The 18,000-nt window shown below is 39.2% G+C and overlaps 1 protein-coding gene across 2 annotated transcripts in view; it reads right to left on the reverse strand.

Annotated features, from left to right (window-relative positions):
- Positions 1 to 854: 854 nt before the first annotated feature.
- Positions 855 to 18,000, reverse strand: part of Bpgm (bisphosphoglycerate mutase) — a 49,786-nt gene continuing 32,640 nt past the window's right edge. For both annotated transcript variants that reach the window (XM_071611861.1, XM_027950125.2), the window contains exons 2-3: positions 13,766 to 14,427; positions 855 to 1,818 (exon numbers count right to left, since the gene is read on the reverse strand). In XM_071611861.1, coding sequence (XP_071467962.1) covers positions 1,643 to 1,818; positions 13,766 to 14,366 — 777 coding nt within the window. In that variant the 5' untranslated portion in view covers positions 14,367 to 14,427 and the 3' untranslated portion in view covers positions 855 to 1,642. The remainder of the gene's footprint in view (positions 1,819 to 13,765; positions 14,428 to 18,000) is intronic.

An 18,000-nucleotide genomic window follows, 5' to 3' on the forward strand; every position in this document is an offset into this window, starting at 1 on the left:
TTTTTGATCATCATATGAGCTGCTTCCCTCTGCCACATTCTTTTGCCATGATGTTCAGCATCTCTAGGAGCCCCAAGAAATGGAGCTGGCTGTCTATGGATTGAGACCTATGAAACCGTGAGCTCTTAAATAAACTTTTCCTCCTCTATAATTGTGCTGGTCAGGTCTTTTAGTCACAGCAGTGAAAAAGCTGACTAAGACAACCTGCTATCTGAATTCTAGAGGATTATTAGTGAAGAATGGCACTAAGATGAAAGGCTGCAGTAGAGGATAACGGATGGAAAGCATCCATATTCCATGTTTTTAATGTATCACAGATATGGTCAGCTGGGAGCAGACCAGTTCATCTTTTCAGCCATCTTCTTCGTCTAATCCCTAGGAGTTCTAAATTAAATATTGAATGGAGAGCAAGTAGCAGCGAAGATTTCAGACTTTACTTCCTTCAAATGTCAATTTTAACTATAAAATGAATGTACGTAAACTAAATCCACCAAAGAAAACCTGAAAAATGATAAATAGCTGTAATAGCTATTAAAATTGCCATTTTTTAATAAGACTTTATCACTGAAATGGCCTACCCTGACTACTCTGTACTATATACCATAATATTTTGCCCTTAGCTGAATAACATAAGAATGTAACAAACCCCAATATACCACTCCCTCTGCTCAGGTGAATAAATCATATGCACTATATTCTACATTCCCCAATGGCAACCTTCAATTTAATGACAAGGAGAAGTGTCAGGGTGGTAAAATGAGTGCAGTCCTCTGAGTGTTAACAGGAAGACAGGAGTACAAGACTAGTTGAGACACCAGCCTAAAATTTATCAATGAAAACACTTGGAGATGTCATTTGCAGTCACAGAACTTTATTTTTAAACCAACTTTACGTACCCAACAATTAAAGTTCAAAAAACTAAAACAAAACCCAAAATGAACATAAACAGCCATAGTTGTCTATATTGTACTCATTCTAGTGGCCAAAAAAGAATTCTACTGAATGCCAAACAAAGGATGACTCTGGACTAGAGAAAGTTAGGGGCCTTGCTGTTGCTGTTATTGTAGTGGCTGCTGGCCTTCCTGAAGGACCCATCTTGTGATTTTCCCATTAAATAAATGGACCTCTGGTCTTAATGACCAAAGCATCCCCTTTCCTAGAGGAAAAGACTAGTAATAAATACTTACATACAGTGTATTATCTAGTATTCCTTACTATCATTTCAGAAAGTCTTATTAAATAAAAGTGAACTACTTATTGAAATAGTGCCCATCCATGGTGACTCTATAATGATTTATTGAACAATAAATACCTTAAACTTCATCTCCACCTGTTACTCTTCCAACTCAGAAACTAACAAAACAACCTCAATTAAAACACCCCTGGTTACTAATTTGTGCCTAATTCAAACGGGCCTAGCAGGAAAGCTAACTCCTAAGACTAATGCCATTAGTTCTTAGGTACTCTAATGCTTCATCCCAGCCTGGATAAGTTATCTAGTTACCTATACAAAATTCTGCTGCGCAATCTATCCCTGGAAAAAATATGGAAAATCAGGGGGAAAAAAAAGACAGAAATCAGCACCCGTAACACACTGCATGCCATTCCTTCTGCGTCTATTTCTAGGCAGTACTTGGAGACACTATGGGACTTTTTTCACTTTTCCTTGATCATCCACTTTCTTAATGGCTTGCTGGATAGCCTCTTGGTCACCCAGAAACTGGTGAGGCCCAACAGCACGCAGGTTTTCATCCAGTTCCAGGAGAATTGGGACTCCAGTAGGGAGAGTAATGTTAATAATGTCTTCATCTGAGATACCTGTTGAGCAGAAGAGAAAGGGACAAGTGTTAAAAACAAACTTCAGAGGGAGTTCTGTTTAATTGTTTAACTGCACATAGACTTAGTTCCATATTAACTGTTTGGTTGAAACCAGGCCAGGTGCTGTGAGGGTTTCCAACTATAATTTCATAATGCTGGGAACTTTCTAGAAATTTAGGGATTCACATCAAGTGCTGAATCTTAAAACAGTATATAACTTCAGGGGCAACCTGCTCCTGCCTAGTTACATGTGGAAGGAATTAAAATCATCTTTTCCACACTGGTCTTAAAATTAGGATTTTCCATTAATGTCTAAATCTAGTTCATTTAATGGGAATGTGGCTGCTTTTCAAACACTAAGTGAGCTTGGAAAACCCCAGGAATTCAAGCAGGAATTCTCCCCCAAGGCTTAGGGAACATAGCCCAGGGGAATCAGGAAAGGACTTTACAATATGCTTTGTAAACAGCCCTCATTCTCCAACTGTCCCTTTACATCCCACTAAGAAGATATGCATAATGGACAGCTCACCTTTAATCCTTTTTTAAATACAAATAAATTGTTGGTAATTCAATCTGAAGCAGAAGAATTACCATAGTTGTAATGGTCGCTGTGGTACTAACAATATTTTCATTATTACAATTACTTTTAACAATAAACAGCTAACATTCTGAGCACACACTACATGCTAGGTACTTTTCTTTTTGTGAGACAATTTCCCTAAATTGCCAAGGCTGGCCTTGAACTTGCAATCCTCCAGCCTTAAGCCTCACAGGTAGCTGGGATAACAGGTATATACTACCATGCCTGGCTTACTTATTCTAAGTACTTTATATGTATTATATGAGGCTATAAGTTACTGTTTTCTCCATGTAACAATTTCTGGCACACAGAGGTTAAATAACTCAAGACCACACAGAACAAATGACAAAACTTGGATTAAAACACAGAAGTCTATACCTGGGCTTCTCCGAGTTCAAAATAGAAAAACAGAAGATATGAGAAAAAAGATGTAGCAAACTAAAAAAATATTCAAATTATTTACTTTAAAAAAACAACAGGCTGGACACAGTGGTGCATGCCTGTAATCCCAGCAGCTCAGAAGGCTAAGGCAAGAGGACTGCAAGTTCAAAGCCAGACTTAGCAATTTAGCAAGGCCCTAAACAACTTTGTGAGATCCTGTGTCTAAATAAAATATTTAAAAAGGGCAAGTTTGTGGCTCAGTTGTTAGGTGCTCTTGGGTTCAATCCTACATACTCCAAACAAAACAAAACAAAAATTCAAAAAACATAAATGCTCTATAATCTCAGTGACTTGGAAGGTTGAGGCAGAAGGATAGCAAGTTCCAGGCCAGCCTTGACAACTTAATGAGACCCTTTCTCAAAATAAAAGATTAAAAGGGCTGGGTGGGATGTAACTCAGGGGTAGAGGGCCCCTGGGTTCAATCCCCAGTAGGGGTAGGGGAGGGGGGACATAAGTGTTTTAATTACATAGACTTTTAAATTCTAATCATATGTTTCTATTCCATAAGATAGAAAGGATCTAGGCAGAGCAAATTGTGAGACGAGTCCAAGGTTGTCCTTATTTGATGGTGGCAGAATAAATTATTACTAGTTAGCTATAAGTGCACTTTGTCAATTTAATAAGTCACTGGTCATAACTATATTAGCCAAGAGCCACAGAATCAATGCACTGAATCCTTACTCGTGGGATGGTTCTTTATTCCAATTTCAGATCTAGGACCAGAAGAGCTACCTACTAACTCTGATGCACAAACTATCCAAATTAGAACAACTACGAAACAAAAGAATCCTAACTTGTAAGAGATTGTCTCTTCCAAGTGTGCCGGCCAATCACCTCCCTTCAATATACTAACTGTAAAATTTTAGGTAAAAAATTTCTCTGGGCTTCCAATCCCTCTGTCAAGTTAAAAAGAGAAGAAAAAAAGAAACACATGCTTTACCTTTCCGACATTACCAAAGGTTGTGGGATAAGAGGACTAGCTTAAAAATGAACATACAGGGAAAAGTACCCATTTCTTCTACCCCTAATAGGTAGAGGACTTAAAAGGAAGACTGTTTGCCCTGCGCTCATCTCATGCTGCAGTCTTACTCATGATTATCCCCATAAACTAAAGCTGGCAAGAACAGATGCATTCAGACAGGCACCCAGCTGGTTAGCTGGGAGATGAGCGCTCTAAATTCTAAAAGTCCTCTGCCTCCACTGGGTCAGGAAATGTCTGCTGGCTGTGCGGGAGGGGAGTTCAATAGTATGTGGTTTAGAGCCAGGGCACCATTGGGGCTTACAATCCAGCAGTTCTCCCTCCGAAATCCAGGGAAAATTCTGGAAGTCCTCAATCTCGACTCACCCATCTAACCAGTAGCTGAGTACAGTACTCTAGAGAAGAACAAGTGTGACTTTGGCCAGGATTTTACCTCCAATGAAATGAGGGAGGATAGTTTCTTCCAAAACCAGAGTTTCTCTATTTCATACTTAATGGTTAGGAAAAGCAGAGACATCTTAGAGGTCTGAGAAACACAGGGACACCAAGTACTTTCTATAATCATCTGTTGTGCAAGACCATGTTTTATCTGTTTCTAGAATCTATAAGCCTCGGAGAGAAAAAGAGATTTCATAGACTTCTCTAACTAATCTGGTTTCGTAGGTCTCAGTCATGGTTGGCTGGCTCTGTTGCTCTGAGCCTGAGGTAAGGCAGAACATCATGGTGGACAGGTATGACAGGAGGAAAGCTGTTCAGCTGATGGTAACCAAGAATCAGGGAGGGAGGAGAGGCAGGGACAAAATAGAGTCCAAGGTCACTCTCCAGTTACCTACTTCCTTTATCTGTCTACAGTTACCACCCAGTAGTCCATACAAACCATTAATCTACTAAATGGATTAATGCACTAATACCACCCAGTAGTCCATACAAACCATTAATCTACTAAATGGATTATCCCTAATCATTGCCTAAAAGCCCCACTCTGATTCTTGCTTTATTAGGGATCATGCTTTCAAAACATGAGCTTTTCAGGGAACTTTTCTAGGCCAAAACCATAGCAGTCCATCAACTAATAAACAGATAAATTAAATGTCACATAATCATAAAAAAGGAATATTATTTGAGAATAAAAGGAAATGAAGTACCAATACATGCTAAATAAAACATGCTAAATAAAAAAGCCAGTCACAAAAGGACCAAATATTGTATGATTCTATTAATATGAAATGTTCAGAATAGGCAAATCCTTAATGACATAAAGTAAATTAGTTACCTACAGCTAGGGGGAAGTGACATAATTGTGGGTGGTGACAGCAGAGGGGTACATGCAGGTAATGAAAATCTAATTAAACATCTATCTTCTCAGTCATCATTTCTTTATAGTGAAAACATTTAAAATCCTTTCTTCTAGTTTTTTAAGATATATAGTACACAATTGTCATCTATTGCCTCTCTACTGCACAACAGCACACCAGAACTTCTTACTTACATTTAATTATAACTTAGTACCCTTTGGTCAACCTTTCCCCACCCGCCTCCTAAAGTAATTTAAAACTGATTGTGGTGGTGGATTTACAACTCTGTGAATCCATATCCACTGATTCCTCACCCATGGATTCAACCAACCAGGAATGGAAAAGACTTTTTAAAATATATCTATATCAAATACGGATAGACTTTTTGTTCTTGTCGTTATTTCCTAAACAACACAGTACAACAGCATTTACACTGTATTATGTATTATAAGTAATCTAGAGAAGACTTAAAGTAAATAGGAGGATATGTGTAGGTTACATGCAAATACTATGTCACTGTATATAAAGATCTTGAGCATCTGCAGATTCTGGTATCTGCAAGAATGTCTGAACCAGTCTTTTATGGATACTAAGGGATAAATGTATACTAAAAAGCAATGAAGGGCTAGGTCTAGGTTTAGCTTAGTGGTAAAGTGCTTGCCAGTGTGCATGAGGCCTTGGGTTTGACCCACAGTACTAAAAATAATAAAATAAAAATCACTAAATTGTACACGATGAGTGATAGATTGTATGTGAATTACACCAGCAAAAACGCTGTTACACAAGTACAAAACAGGTTCAGAAAGGTTAAATAAACCTGCTCAAGTCACAAAACTGTTAAGGCAATCAAAGTGGAGCTGTTCTTAGATTTTGTTGTTATTGTTAATTTCCAAATCCTAGGGCTTACACTATAGTCATCTGACTTGTTTATGGTTATTTCCACCACCACAGAAGGAAAGAGGTGCAATGTTTATATTTTTTTCTGCTCTTGTGACAGGCTAGGTTCTCACTGGACACCAGCACCTGGTGTTCCTAGGACTGAAAAAGGGCATAGACAGGTTTGGCTAGCTCTTGAAGTAGCTAAACACTGGAATTGTGATGGGGCAGGTTTAGGATACTGTCTGCATGACCCCAAAAAGGGTTTGAGGTCTTTGCAAAGGAGCTAGGGCACATGTGGGACCCACTTGTTTGTCCATGACTTCAAATCTACCTAGGTCCTCTCTTGAATAACATTCTCAAACTCACACCTATAGCTTCGCTAACAACCCACTTTTGTGTGGTCCACTAAACAAAGGCCACCAGAAACATCATCTTTCACTTATAAAGGAAGAAGCACACAACAAAAATACTCTTTTTCCAATAAATAAAGTTAATATTCCACTTTATTGACTCTTCAGGCCATTCACACAGTAGACTAATTACTTTAAAAATATTTACTTAGACTGGTTAATAATCAGTCAATGAGACTTAAGCAATTGAAATTTTAAAAGAGCAAATTAAGAAAAACCACAGTGAAGCCATCACTCATTACTCAATCTTGGCATAAGCTATGTTCTCCATCCTAAGGAAGTTAAGCCAACAGAACTCCTGAGGCTAGAACACTGAATCTGCACTGGATTAAACCAAAGTGAATGAGGGGTGTATTATATAATCTTACTACAAACTCATTCACTGGGACATGACTTGAAAGCTAAAATGAGTGGCTAGCTAGCATATCACCTATTTGATAACTGGCTCTTTTTTTTTTTTTTAAATACAGTGCTCAAGAATGTTCTACAAAGAAATATCACCAAGTTCTCACACTGAAACTACTTATCTCCATCGTGGTCCCTTTATAGACATCTATTCATGTACCCACTGTCTTTCTAGAATCTTCTTGTAAGGGGCACTTAGGAGTTAACTGTGACCAATTTAAATGACTGGAATATTTCTAGTAAGAAAGTCAAGGGTGTAACTCTGCCTAGAGAGTCATTTCCAGAAAGTCAAATCTGCAACTACAAGTGCCTCCCCCAAGTCATTATAATGAGAACAGTCACATACACGGTACATGGATGGCAGGGCTTACCACTGTGCCTTTTGTGAAAGGGCGTGTGCAAGTGCTAGCTTCTCCCATCAACATTATGAATTTCTTGAGTACAGGATCTATGTCTACTATATCTAATCCATTCCTATATCACCCTGGCTCTTAAAGTAAGGTCTTACCATTGCACCAATTTTTATAAATATTTGTTTGACTGCAAGTTAGCACTATTATGGGTTAGCTCCTAGGATCCAGAATATATTTAGTTATATGGTCCACCATATAGACACACTAAATAGACACACTCTGTATTAATTTATTTACTTTTTCTTTTATTTATTTTTGCAGTACTAGGAATTGAACCTAGGGCCTTACATGTGCTAGGCAAGTGCCCTACCACTGAGTTACATCCCCAGCTCCTGTTTTACATTTATTTGGAGACAGGGTCTCACTAAATTGTCCAAGCTGGCCTTGAACTTGTTATCCTCTTGCCTTAGCCTTCCAAGTCACTGGGATCACAGGTGTCTACCACCATGTATTTATTATATGAATATACTTTTTACACATAACTAGAAGCCATGAGGGATAAAAGATTAATTAAAAATTTCAAAACATAAAGCTAATGTATGAAAGCATTCCAATTGGCCAGATTTTAGACAGATTAAAAGGAAAACATAAACTCCTCAAAAGGCTAGACCTTGTATGTCTAATTCACATGGAGGTGCTAAATCCCTAGGCCCAAAATCAGAACCTGATTTTGTGGACCCTGGGCACACAGCTGAACTGAATGAACTCTAATTTCTTGGGCTTTGAAACTGAATCTAGTCTTTTATGGTTGAAGCCTTGATTAAAGATTGTGTTGAACTTAACAAGAAAAAATGGGAGGGTTAAAAGGCTCTTAGTCCTATACAAAAAGTTGCTTACATTTAGTGCTAATAAATACTTCAAATTAAATGTCTTGAACATATTCTTTGGTTTTCTCTAAACTGTTTGCTAGAAAAATCTTGAGCTTCAGGAACTGGGAGAAGAGACAATAAGGGAGCCAGAAAGATTTGTTAGGGGATAGACTGAAATGCATACATTTTGACACTTTAGGATTAGGAGAAGAGAACCAGCTGCAGTCAGTTCATTCAACTGTGAGGTTCCACCCATTTCCCACTTCTCTTCCAGTCAAGCAAATCATAATTAAAATTCTAGTGACAATTTGTGATAAGAGTTCTATATTTTTCTGTCACCAGTAAGAGCTAAAAGAAGAGATTCTGAATTTCACAGATGATCAACCTGTTTTTAGTTTTAGTTCTTTAAAATCTGAATGCTGTTTATGTACAACTTTAAAACAGGCTAGGGAAACAATTGAAAGTGAGATATTTGACTATTGTAACATGATGATAGAATGGCAGCTTCTGATTTAGAATAAGGCAGAGAGAAGTATCCATTCCACATTTCATTTTATAGTTAATATTGCATATAAGGTTTAAAAATAAAGGTTACTATAAATCTTTTATACTGAAACACAAGAAAGCTTAAGCATACCACCAGGCAACTGAAGAGAGGCCTGAACTTGCTGCTTCTGAAAATATCACACTAAATGCCAAAGGTGACTAATTTAGTCCCCATCCCCACAGCTAGTCCCAAATGACCTTTCCTCCCCAATTCTCTAATTTCACCTGGCCACTTCTTTGCCTTGCTATGCATGCAGCTCCATACAATTCTTCAGGGATCAAGTCTGTCTTAACGTGAGAGTCTTGCCTGCTACTCTTACTCCAAACTTGAACTGCCTAATCCAGTGCTTGGACCTAGACTAAACATTCTACTTCCTCTGGCAAGGTCAGACTACATCCAACGCTCAGTTTGGTACCTGATTTTTCCTTCAATGTGGACCAGCAGGAAACAAACAGGAAGCGACTATGCTGACCACAGAGAAAAGACACACACGCCTGTCTGGAACACTACAGAACAGGATGCTTTTAGATACTAAGACTGTGTTGAAATTTTTCACGGTGCTTTGCAAGAAGTGTGTCTGAACCTGTCAGAGGTGGGCCCCGCTGTAACCTGGACTTACTAGCATAGTACAGGTCATTATTTATGTTTCTAAAAATCAGTAAACTAATCCCTTAAGAATAAATTTTCCTACTATATAATATTGTCATTTTTCTTTCTTTTTCTTCTTTCTGATACCATGGATTAAATCCAGGGGTACTTAATCACTGACCCACATCCCCAGCCCTTCTCCCTTCTTCTTTCTTCTGAAAGTATTAAGAACTATCAGATTAAAGAAAAACAACACACAAACTACATATCATTTACAAACAAAAATATTGTATAAATAACTGGGCACAGTGGCACATACCTATAATCCCAGTGGCTCAGGAAGATCACAAATTAGAGGCCAGCCTCAGCAACTTAGCAAGGCCCTAAGCAACTTAGTAAGGCCCTGTCTCAAAATAAAGAATAAAGGGCTGGGGATATAGCTCAGTTGGTAGAGTGGTTTGCCTCACGTGCACAAGGCCATGGTTCAGTCCCTAGCACCAAAAATAAATAAAGAATAAAAAGGGCTGGGTATATAGGGCTGGTTAAAGTGCTTCTGGGTTCGATCCCCAGTACTCAAAAAAATTATATGAATAAGTCATTTGACATAGTTGAGGCATCTCCATCAGCCACAAAGCCTTACCTAGGCACTGACATGTGTTTCCCATGCTTGCAATTCTTAGACAAGAATGTTACTTAACTCTGAATCAGTAACATTTACTTGTACTATTCATCTGCATTGGCTCCAAGAGGTCCTTGTTGACCTACTCCTAGACTAAGTGGTTGTGAGGAAGAAAAACAGCAGGTAGAAGCTTAATTAAGGCTCCAAAGTTCGGTGGCAAAGAAGCAGTCATAGTTCTGAGATGGAAAAACCTTTACGAGAAGAGCTCATGATCTTTAAGTAACATTAGCAAGACCCTAACAAAAGCTCATGGTTGGATGGAGGATGCAGCTCAGTGTAGAGCACTTGCCTAGCATGTATGAGGCCCTGGGTTCCATTCACTGTGACCACAAAAACAAAAACTAAAACCTTCAAGGTCTAGCACCTTATAAATAATTTAAAAAGGCAATTTCCTCTACTGACCATGGTTTGATGTTACTAAACAGAGGCAGCACCAGAGAGCTCCTGATGCTTTGAGAAGCATAACAAAGACCCTCCAGGTGAGTGCAGGTAGGTGTGTACAGAAATCTTCGGTTCATTCTACAACAAGCTCCCCTTGGCTATAAAGCAAAAAATCAAGGTTCTAATTAGGGCAATGGTGTTTTCATTGGATAAAGCAGGTCTTTTTTCAAGGTATAATTTTCATACCGCAACATTCACCTTTTTTGGTGTATAGTTCTATTGGTTTTGACAACTTCATATAGTAATGTGACCACTACCAGTGACGAAGTAACACAGCTTTATCATCTCTCCAAATTCCCTCAGCCTTTGCAGCCTGCCCTTCCCTGGATGATCTGTTCTGCTTCTTCCCAAATGCCACACAAAAGGTATTATACAGTACATAGATTTTTGAGCCCAGTTTCCCTCACTTAGCATAATGCAATTGAGATTCATCCACCTTGTTGGGTAGATCAGTAGTTTGCTCCTTTTTATTACAGCAGTTTCTTTAGGCAAAATAGCTTAGTGATCAATAATCAAATGAAATAAAAATATGACCTAGATACATAACCATAACTTTCCAGTGAATTCAGAGTCACATGCAAGTTTCTACATTACATGAGATATGCATGTAAAATGTCTCTATTCATATACACTCCCCAAAAGCCCACCTTGTAGAGCTTAGGGAGCACAATTCAGATCACAATATTATGACAACAGCAGTAATGATTTAAGACTCAATGCATTCATTACATTACCTTTGTTGTGGTTTACCTGCCAAGGACTCTCTGGACTCAAGGTGCTTACAATATAGAGTTCTAAATAAAGAATAGATGGAGGAAATTGATATTTTTCAGGAAAAAAAATACACAAAAAACGTCCAGGTGGTAATCACATGCAGCGACTCCTCAGACTGGGTTTTCACGATTCTAACTATCATGATCACGGCCAAGTCATCTGAGCCTCTCTGGGTTTCATTTCCTTCCACAGCACCTGTCTCCTTCCCCAATAAGGAAGAAGCATCAGCCAGGATTTGACTGCCTATATGGTAATGCCATAGTACTGAACACTCGAAAAACAATATAACAACTTAAGAACCACCACTCTCTGTTGCTAAGGTAAACAGAAGACACCTCTAAGTGTAGATGTTAGAGCAGATGAGTAATACTAGCATATCTCAGTGGAAAGATCTTCAGGCACCTTGAGATTGCAGGGTAGACCAATATTCTAATTAGGTATTTAATTGGGGTCCTCATTCTTCCTACCCCAAAATTACAGCTTTTAAACAATTAAAAAAGACAGAACACTATGCTGTCATTGATTCCATCTGTCACCACACCTTTTCCCCAGGCATAGGTAATATGCTTTAAGCTTGATCAAGCTGTTTAAGGCTCAGACAGGGAAAAATTGAAAGAGTCCATTTTATGAAAAATTTTTATATAAACATGCAAAAAGCATGACTAGGAATCAGATAAATATAATGACCATAAATATTTTACTCTTTTAACCAATGTAACTTCCCTTATATATAGAAAAATAAGCCTTTTTCCTATATATCTAATCTTACCTTCTATAAGTAATTTCCCTCCATCCCCACCATGGGGTCTCTCTCTAACTACCACTGGTTAAACCTTCTTCCCATTCCCCTTAAAAAGAACAGTAATAAAGAGTTAAATTAGCAATGCACTAATAGGAGAGGGCATCTGGAATGAGCTGTAGTTGGGGCTGCAGAATAATCTGAAAGAGATCTAACTTGAAGGCAGGTGAGGAATAAAAGGCACTAAACAGCAGGGGGCTTTTTTTCTTACTTTTTTGAAGGGGAGTTTCCTGGGCTAAGAAGGGGAGGAAAGAAAGATCCTGAAGGAGACAGTGGTATTTTCTTTGGGGAAGGGAGCCAATAAGATCTAAGCCTCGTCTCTGGAAAAGGAGTTTGCATAGTTGGATAAAACATTTTCTGGCAGAAACTTTGAAATTCTGAATTTCAGTTCGCTGTTGTCCGACAGGAACCTCAACTCTTCTTCAAGCAATAAAATATTATAGTCTATTATGATGAAGTTACATGTCACTTCATCAAATACTTGATTCTTCTGAACAAGGAAGAATCATTTTCCTTTACTTAGCTGAGTAAATGTGTGCGCACACACAAACAGATCAAGTGCCATGTGTAGTCAATGAAGTTATTAATAGCTAATAAAGTCTGTAGATTTTAGATATCTGCCTGAGTAACAGATGTCAGGTGTACAATTATAACAAAGTAATCTCATTAAGATCACTTTATTTTGTTACCAATAGCCTCCTTCTACTTATTCCTTCACAGTATTAACTTTTTCACCTTTACACAGCCTCTTCTAGAAAAGCAAAGCACAGTAAAAAGGAATGATGGAGAAATGAGTCTAAAACCTGTAAGCTAAATGCTAACAGTGATGAAAACAGAAAAATAGAGTAGACTACTCAAACAGCACATCCCTGTGGATTAGTAAAGGGAGGTGGGATGAGGAATGTCCTGAAGGTGTCAGTGCAGTCACTACCACCCCACAGAAGTGAGCCAGAGTCCTCAGTAGGGTTCCTGTGACTTAAGACAAAAGGTTAACAATAGAGTACGACTCAGCAGTTGAAAGAAAATTAAGGCTGATTATCTCCAAGCTTTTATTAGACTCAAGATAAATTAAAAAGCCAACTGTGGCTATATTTTCCTCCCCTAGAACGTTCTCCCAATCAGTGACTAAGCCTGATTTAGGAAAACAGGACTGGAATAAAAGAAGTCAGGAAGCCAGGTCTGAAAACACAGTTACAACTGTTTAAAGGTGGAGTCCCCCCCACTGGTGGGGGTCAGCCAGAGCTGGTGGCCCACACCTGTAACCAGATACAACGCAGGCTAAGGCAGGGGATGGCAAATTCAAGGCCAGCCTTGGCAACTCAGTGAGACACTGTCTCAAAATAAAAAATAAAAAGGGCTGAGGGTGCAGCTAGCTCAGTGGTAGAGTACCCCTGAATTCAATTCCTAGTACTGCCAAAAGAAAAAATCAATTTAAAGTTTGAAGAAAGTGGGCAAAACTGAAGTCTAGATAATTTACTTAACTTGAAAAACTCAAATAAATTTACTCTCAACTCCAGTTTTACAATTTCTGCCCTTACTAGACTCCTTTTATCTTACAACAAAAAATCTTTATATCAGTGCTTCTCAAAGTGTGGAACCCCAAGCAGCAGTGTCAGCATCACCTGGAAACCTCTATGAAACGCAAATTCTCAGGCTGCACCCCATACCCACTGATTCAGAAACTTAGAGGGAAGAACTCATTATCTGTCATACAGGGTCTGAAAACCTCTGCTTCAGGTACTATAAATGTCAAAGGCACGGGAGTTTGGATTTTGGGAACAAGTTACTTAAGTCTGAAGTGACAAAGGGACAAAGACAAGGAAAGTCTATTATGTAAATAGTGTTTCAATAGCTTAATTTTTAGATTAAGGCCCAACTTTAATACTCGGTGACCTCTATAAGTAGTACCTTCCAGATGTTTCAGGAGTGCTCTACTGCTGTTCCCATGAGCAGATATCAGAACAGTTTTTCCCTTTAGTACTTCAGGCGCAATTCTTTCATTCCAGTAGGGAAGGAGTCTCTCCAGGACATCCTTTAAGCTTTCAGACCGTGGCAGTTGATCCAAGGGTACATCGCACAATTTATACCTCCGGTCACTGTAGATTTCATGGTAGTAGGGATGAGACTCCTCAATGGGAGGTGGGGTCACATTGTAGCTTCTTCTCCAGAGCCTCACCTGTTCTTCACCATGATTCAAAGCCATTTTCTCCCTGTTCAGCCCAATCAAGGCTCCATAGTGACGCTCATTCAGACGCCAGGAGCTTTCCACAGGAACCCATTCCTGCCCCAGCTCTTCCAGGATCAGCCAGGCTGTGTGGATGGACCGATTAAGGATGGATGTGAATACGAGATCAAACTCAAAGTTCAGTGATTTGAGCTGCTTCCCACAGTTCCGGGCTTCCTCCACTCCTTCGCTGTTAAGTTTCTGATCCACCCAACTACAAAATCGGTTCTCCTTATTCCAAGCGCCCTCTCCATGTCTTAGCATAATAAGTTTATACTTGGACATACTGATGGCTGTGGTTCCCTGACGTTTTCGAATGGGATACTGTTTAAGGACAGCAATACATCTAGCAAGAGAAGAACAAAAAGTACAAGTTATATTCTTTATTCAAATGACTACCTAGGAAAGGAAGCATAGTTTTACAACAACCAGTATCTAAAATAAACTGAAATTCCTTTGAACAGTTTTGACGTCAGACATCCGGTATTCATCTACTGTAGTGCATACAAGCGTATTCTCCAGACAATTAATTACAGACAACATAGTTGACTTATATTTTCTGATGGCTGGATAATGTTAATTTTATGATGTAAACATGTAAACAGAACACTTCATTCTCATGGCATGCTGTGTTTCTGCCAGATAAAAACGTAGTTTATGCTTATAGTAGAGAGGATTCAATAGAATGAGTTATAGATGTCTAAAAACATGACTAGTAGCTGGGAACTCCCAGCTCCTAGCAGCTGACTCTACATCTAAGGTACTTTGTTTTTCCTCCAATGGAAAAGAAATATTTACCAGCCTCACCTTCTTATTACAGAAGTTATTAAACAGGTTATCTCAGTGAGCCACCACATAGATCTGGTATACATCACTGTCTGGTGGCAACCAGCTCTTTTAATTCTATAAGCTACACCATGTAAGAGCAAATTCAAGATACACAAGACACACTGGCTCAATATTCAAACATGAAAAGTGATTTTAGGTGACACAACCAAATATGGTGTCACCGAAATAATCTTTCACCTGCCTCAAGACAGAGCTATTGGCAGGAATAAATCCGGATGCAAAACAACCTATCCAGTGCAAGTGGCTGTGAGATGTGGCCTGTAGAAAGAGATTAACAGGAGCAGGTCTGTGGGAGGGAGAGGAGCCACACTGATAAGGAGGTACTGCCTCCTCCTCCCCAACCCTGCAGATAAAACTACACACACCAGCCACATCTTAGCAGGAGAAGAATCTAGTAAAGTGGGACATGCAACCCTAAAAAGTGATTTTGAATCCCCTACATTCAAACTGCAGGCCCAAAGATCTATGGGTCCACTCTGTCCCCTGGAAAATCCGCAGATGGGCTGCGTCAGCCGGCCTTCACTCTCCTTGCAGTGGATATATCTACACTGACAAATGTGGCTTGGTTGACATGCCTGGCACTTTCCGCCTCCACCCCAGTGTTTTTCCACACTGGGGAGCAAAGATTATAAGAGCATCAAGGCCTGGTTTTCTGCCATTCTTGGCAATTTCCATTAACTGGAGATTTTTTGTCCCACTTAAACTGAGATTCACAGACAGTTATATAACATCACTGACAAAGTTCACTGGAATTTAGGCCTAATTTCTACTTTTCTTTAGTAATTCCTAGAGATTCTAAAGTATAAATGTCTTTTAAATAAGGCTGCAAGACTCAGGAAGGAAATCTGGTTGAGGTGATTAGCAAGTAGCTGAAAGGCTACTAGTTAGGATTGTGATGAACCTTTCTTGTCAAGCATCAGATTTGAAGCTTTGGTGCACATGTAGCAAGAAAGTCCCAGGTGACTAGAAGGGACAGTGCTCAGGGCTCAGGTGAAAGCATCTCACAGGGCTGAGAATCTCTAGGGAGGGAGTACCATGTCCCTATCTTCAGCCTAGGAGAGGCATATCAGGCAGAAGAGAGAAGCTGACAAAAGCCATCTGGGCAGTGCTTTGCCAGGTGACTGCCTGTGTCCAGGAGCAGAACTTTCATGAGGTTAATGAAGCTCCAGCTTCAGGTCCCCTCACTCAAAAGAGACAAAGCAATACATCCAATGAATGGGTACTGGGGTGTGTGCGTGTGTTTAAATTGCAAAAAAAGACATTTTCTTTTAAAACCCCAAATCCACCACATAATAAAGCTTCAGGCCAAAGGAAAACTGTATCCACCCTTTGTAACCACTTACTATTTTATTTTTTGGTAGTAGTGGAGGTTGGAAAAACAATAAAGCAAACTATCAACTGTACCTTTACCTCAACCTCAGTTTGTCATGTCAAGAGAAGCCACCAGGCTGAACAGCTAAAGAATCTATTTCTCTTCAGAAGAAGAATGTGGTGGACAAATTCCATAGGCAGAAACCCTTCCCCATCCTCTTTTGACTATGGACTACAGCAAGGGAACAAAACAATGTAGCAATGAATACTCAGGCAGCCACCACCAAGCTTTGCAGGATCTAATCTGCTATACTGGCTTATTTTGTTTAAAAAATTTTTTACTCAAAATACATATACTAAAACAGAAAATAGCCACAAAAATGATGCAAATACACATATTCCCTCACTGTGTGGTCAGGAGGTGAATATATAGGCTAAATACCAAACCCGTAAGTCTATCTCAGGTAAATGAAAACTTCCTTCCCTCCTCCTTGGTACTATCAACTGACTTTCCCTATTTAACTGTTGAATGCATGCAAAGGAGCTCCTGAGGAATACATACACCTTAGACCAAGCTGCATCCAGACCGGTGCTAGTCATGTTGTATCTCTAGAACCTACCATGTTATTTGAGGCATATGAGGCACTTAGTAGGTCTGCTGACTGAATCAAAATCAGTTAAGACACATATTACTAAACTGCATTACTGAGGAAAATGCTTAACAATCCTAGAAGTAACCGCCCAAGTAAAAACAGTAGTTGGCAGAGCTGAGATGTTAGCAAGCTTGAACAAAAGAATCCCAGTGTATTTCATGGCAAAACAGAAGCTAAGAATTATTCAGTATAGCTTGATACAGTGAACTTTTATACTGTAAGTTTAGTATGTTCACAGATGGCCATAACCTCTACAAAGAAAATGGAGGTTCTGTTTAACTTGTCCAAAAACATATTGTCACTAAATGGCAAATTGGGACTGTGATCTAGGTATTCTGCTTCCAATCCCTGTACTCCTCCCTCCTCACCAAAAGGACTCTGGAGTCTTGGTCTGGGGATGTGAGTTTACTTGGCTTCACATCATAGGAGAATCTCTGGTTATAACCCCTTCCAAACCCAGGCTACCATTTCATAAAATGCATATAACAAAGAAAGTATAAAGGAGGGTTCAACCCATCACTGCTCTTGAAATGAACTTCAAGGCACAAAGTCAGGTCAAGCAGTAGTTGCCCCAACTTACGAAGAGGTAACTTACTAAGAATATATGCCTCCGCTGGCCCCTCCAAATTAAAAACTACTACTTTTAAAACCTCGAGCTTTGCTTTCCACTTTATTTTATTTTTGGTAAAGCTCACCACCATGCAGTTTGCTCTCAAGGTTCTTCATCTATCCTATAGCAAGAGTTGCTGACACTTAAGAACTAATTTCCATCAATAATCAAGTAAATTTCATCAATAATTACTTCATGCCAAAGAAAGGCCACACAGGTTATAGGGATTATCATTCCCCAGAATTTCTGCCTTTTTAAAGTATGGTTTGGCTTGAATTAAAAGTTTACTAACCAAATGTCTTTTACATGACTTGTCCTCCCTTTCTTTCCTCTCCAGTTTTTCCTTCCTTTTAACCATTACTTTCTTAGTCCCCTGACACCTAATGTGTGCCTTGACCACTCTATAGGAATGTCTCTCAAAAGGCTGCAGATTAGTCACTTCTTACTAATCGCAGACCTTCTTAGGACTCACACCACTTTGACTCCTATGAAACTG

The sequence above is a fragment of the Marmota flaviventris genome, chromosome 1 (assembly GCF_047511675.1).
Source record: "Marmota flaviventris isolate mMarFla1 chromosome 1, mMarFla1.hap1, whole genome shotgun sequence".
Taxonomy (NCBI): domain Eukaryota; kingdom Metazoa; phylum Chordata; class Mammalia; order Rodentia; family Sciuridae; genus Marmota; species Marmota flaviventris.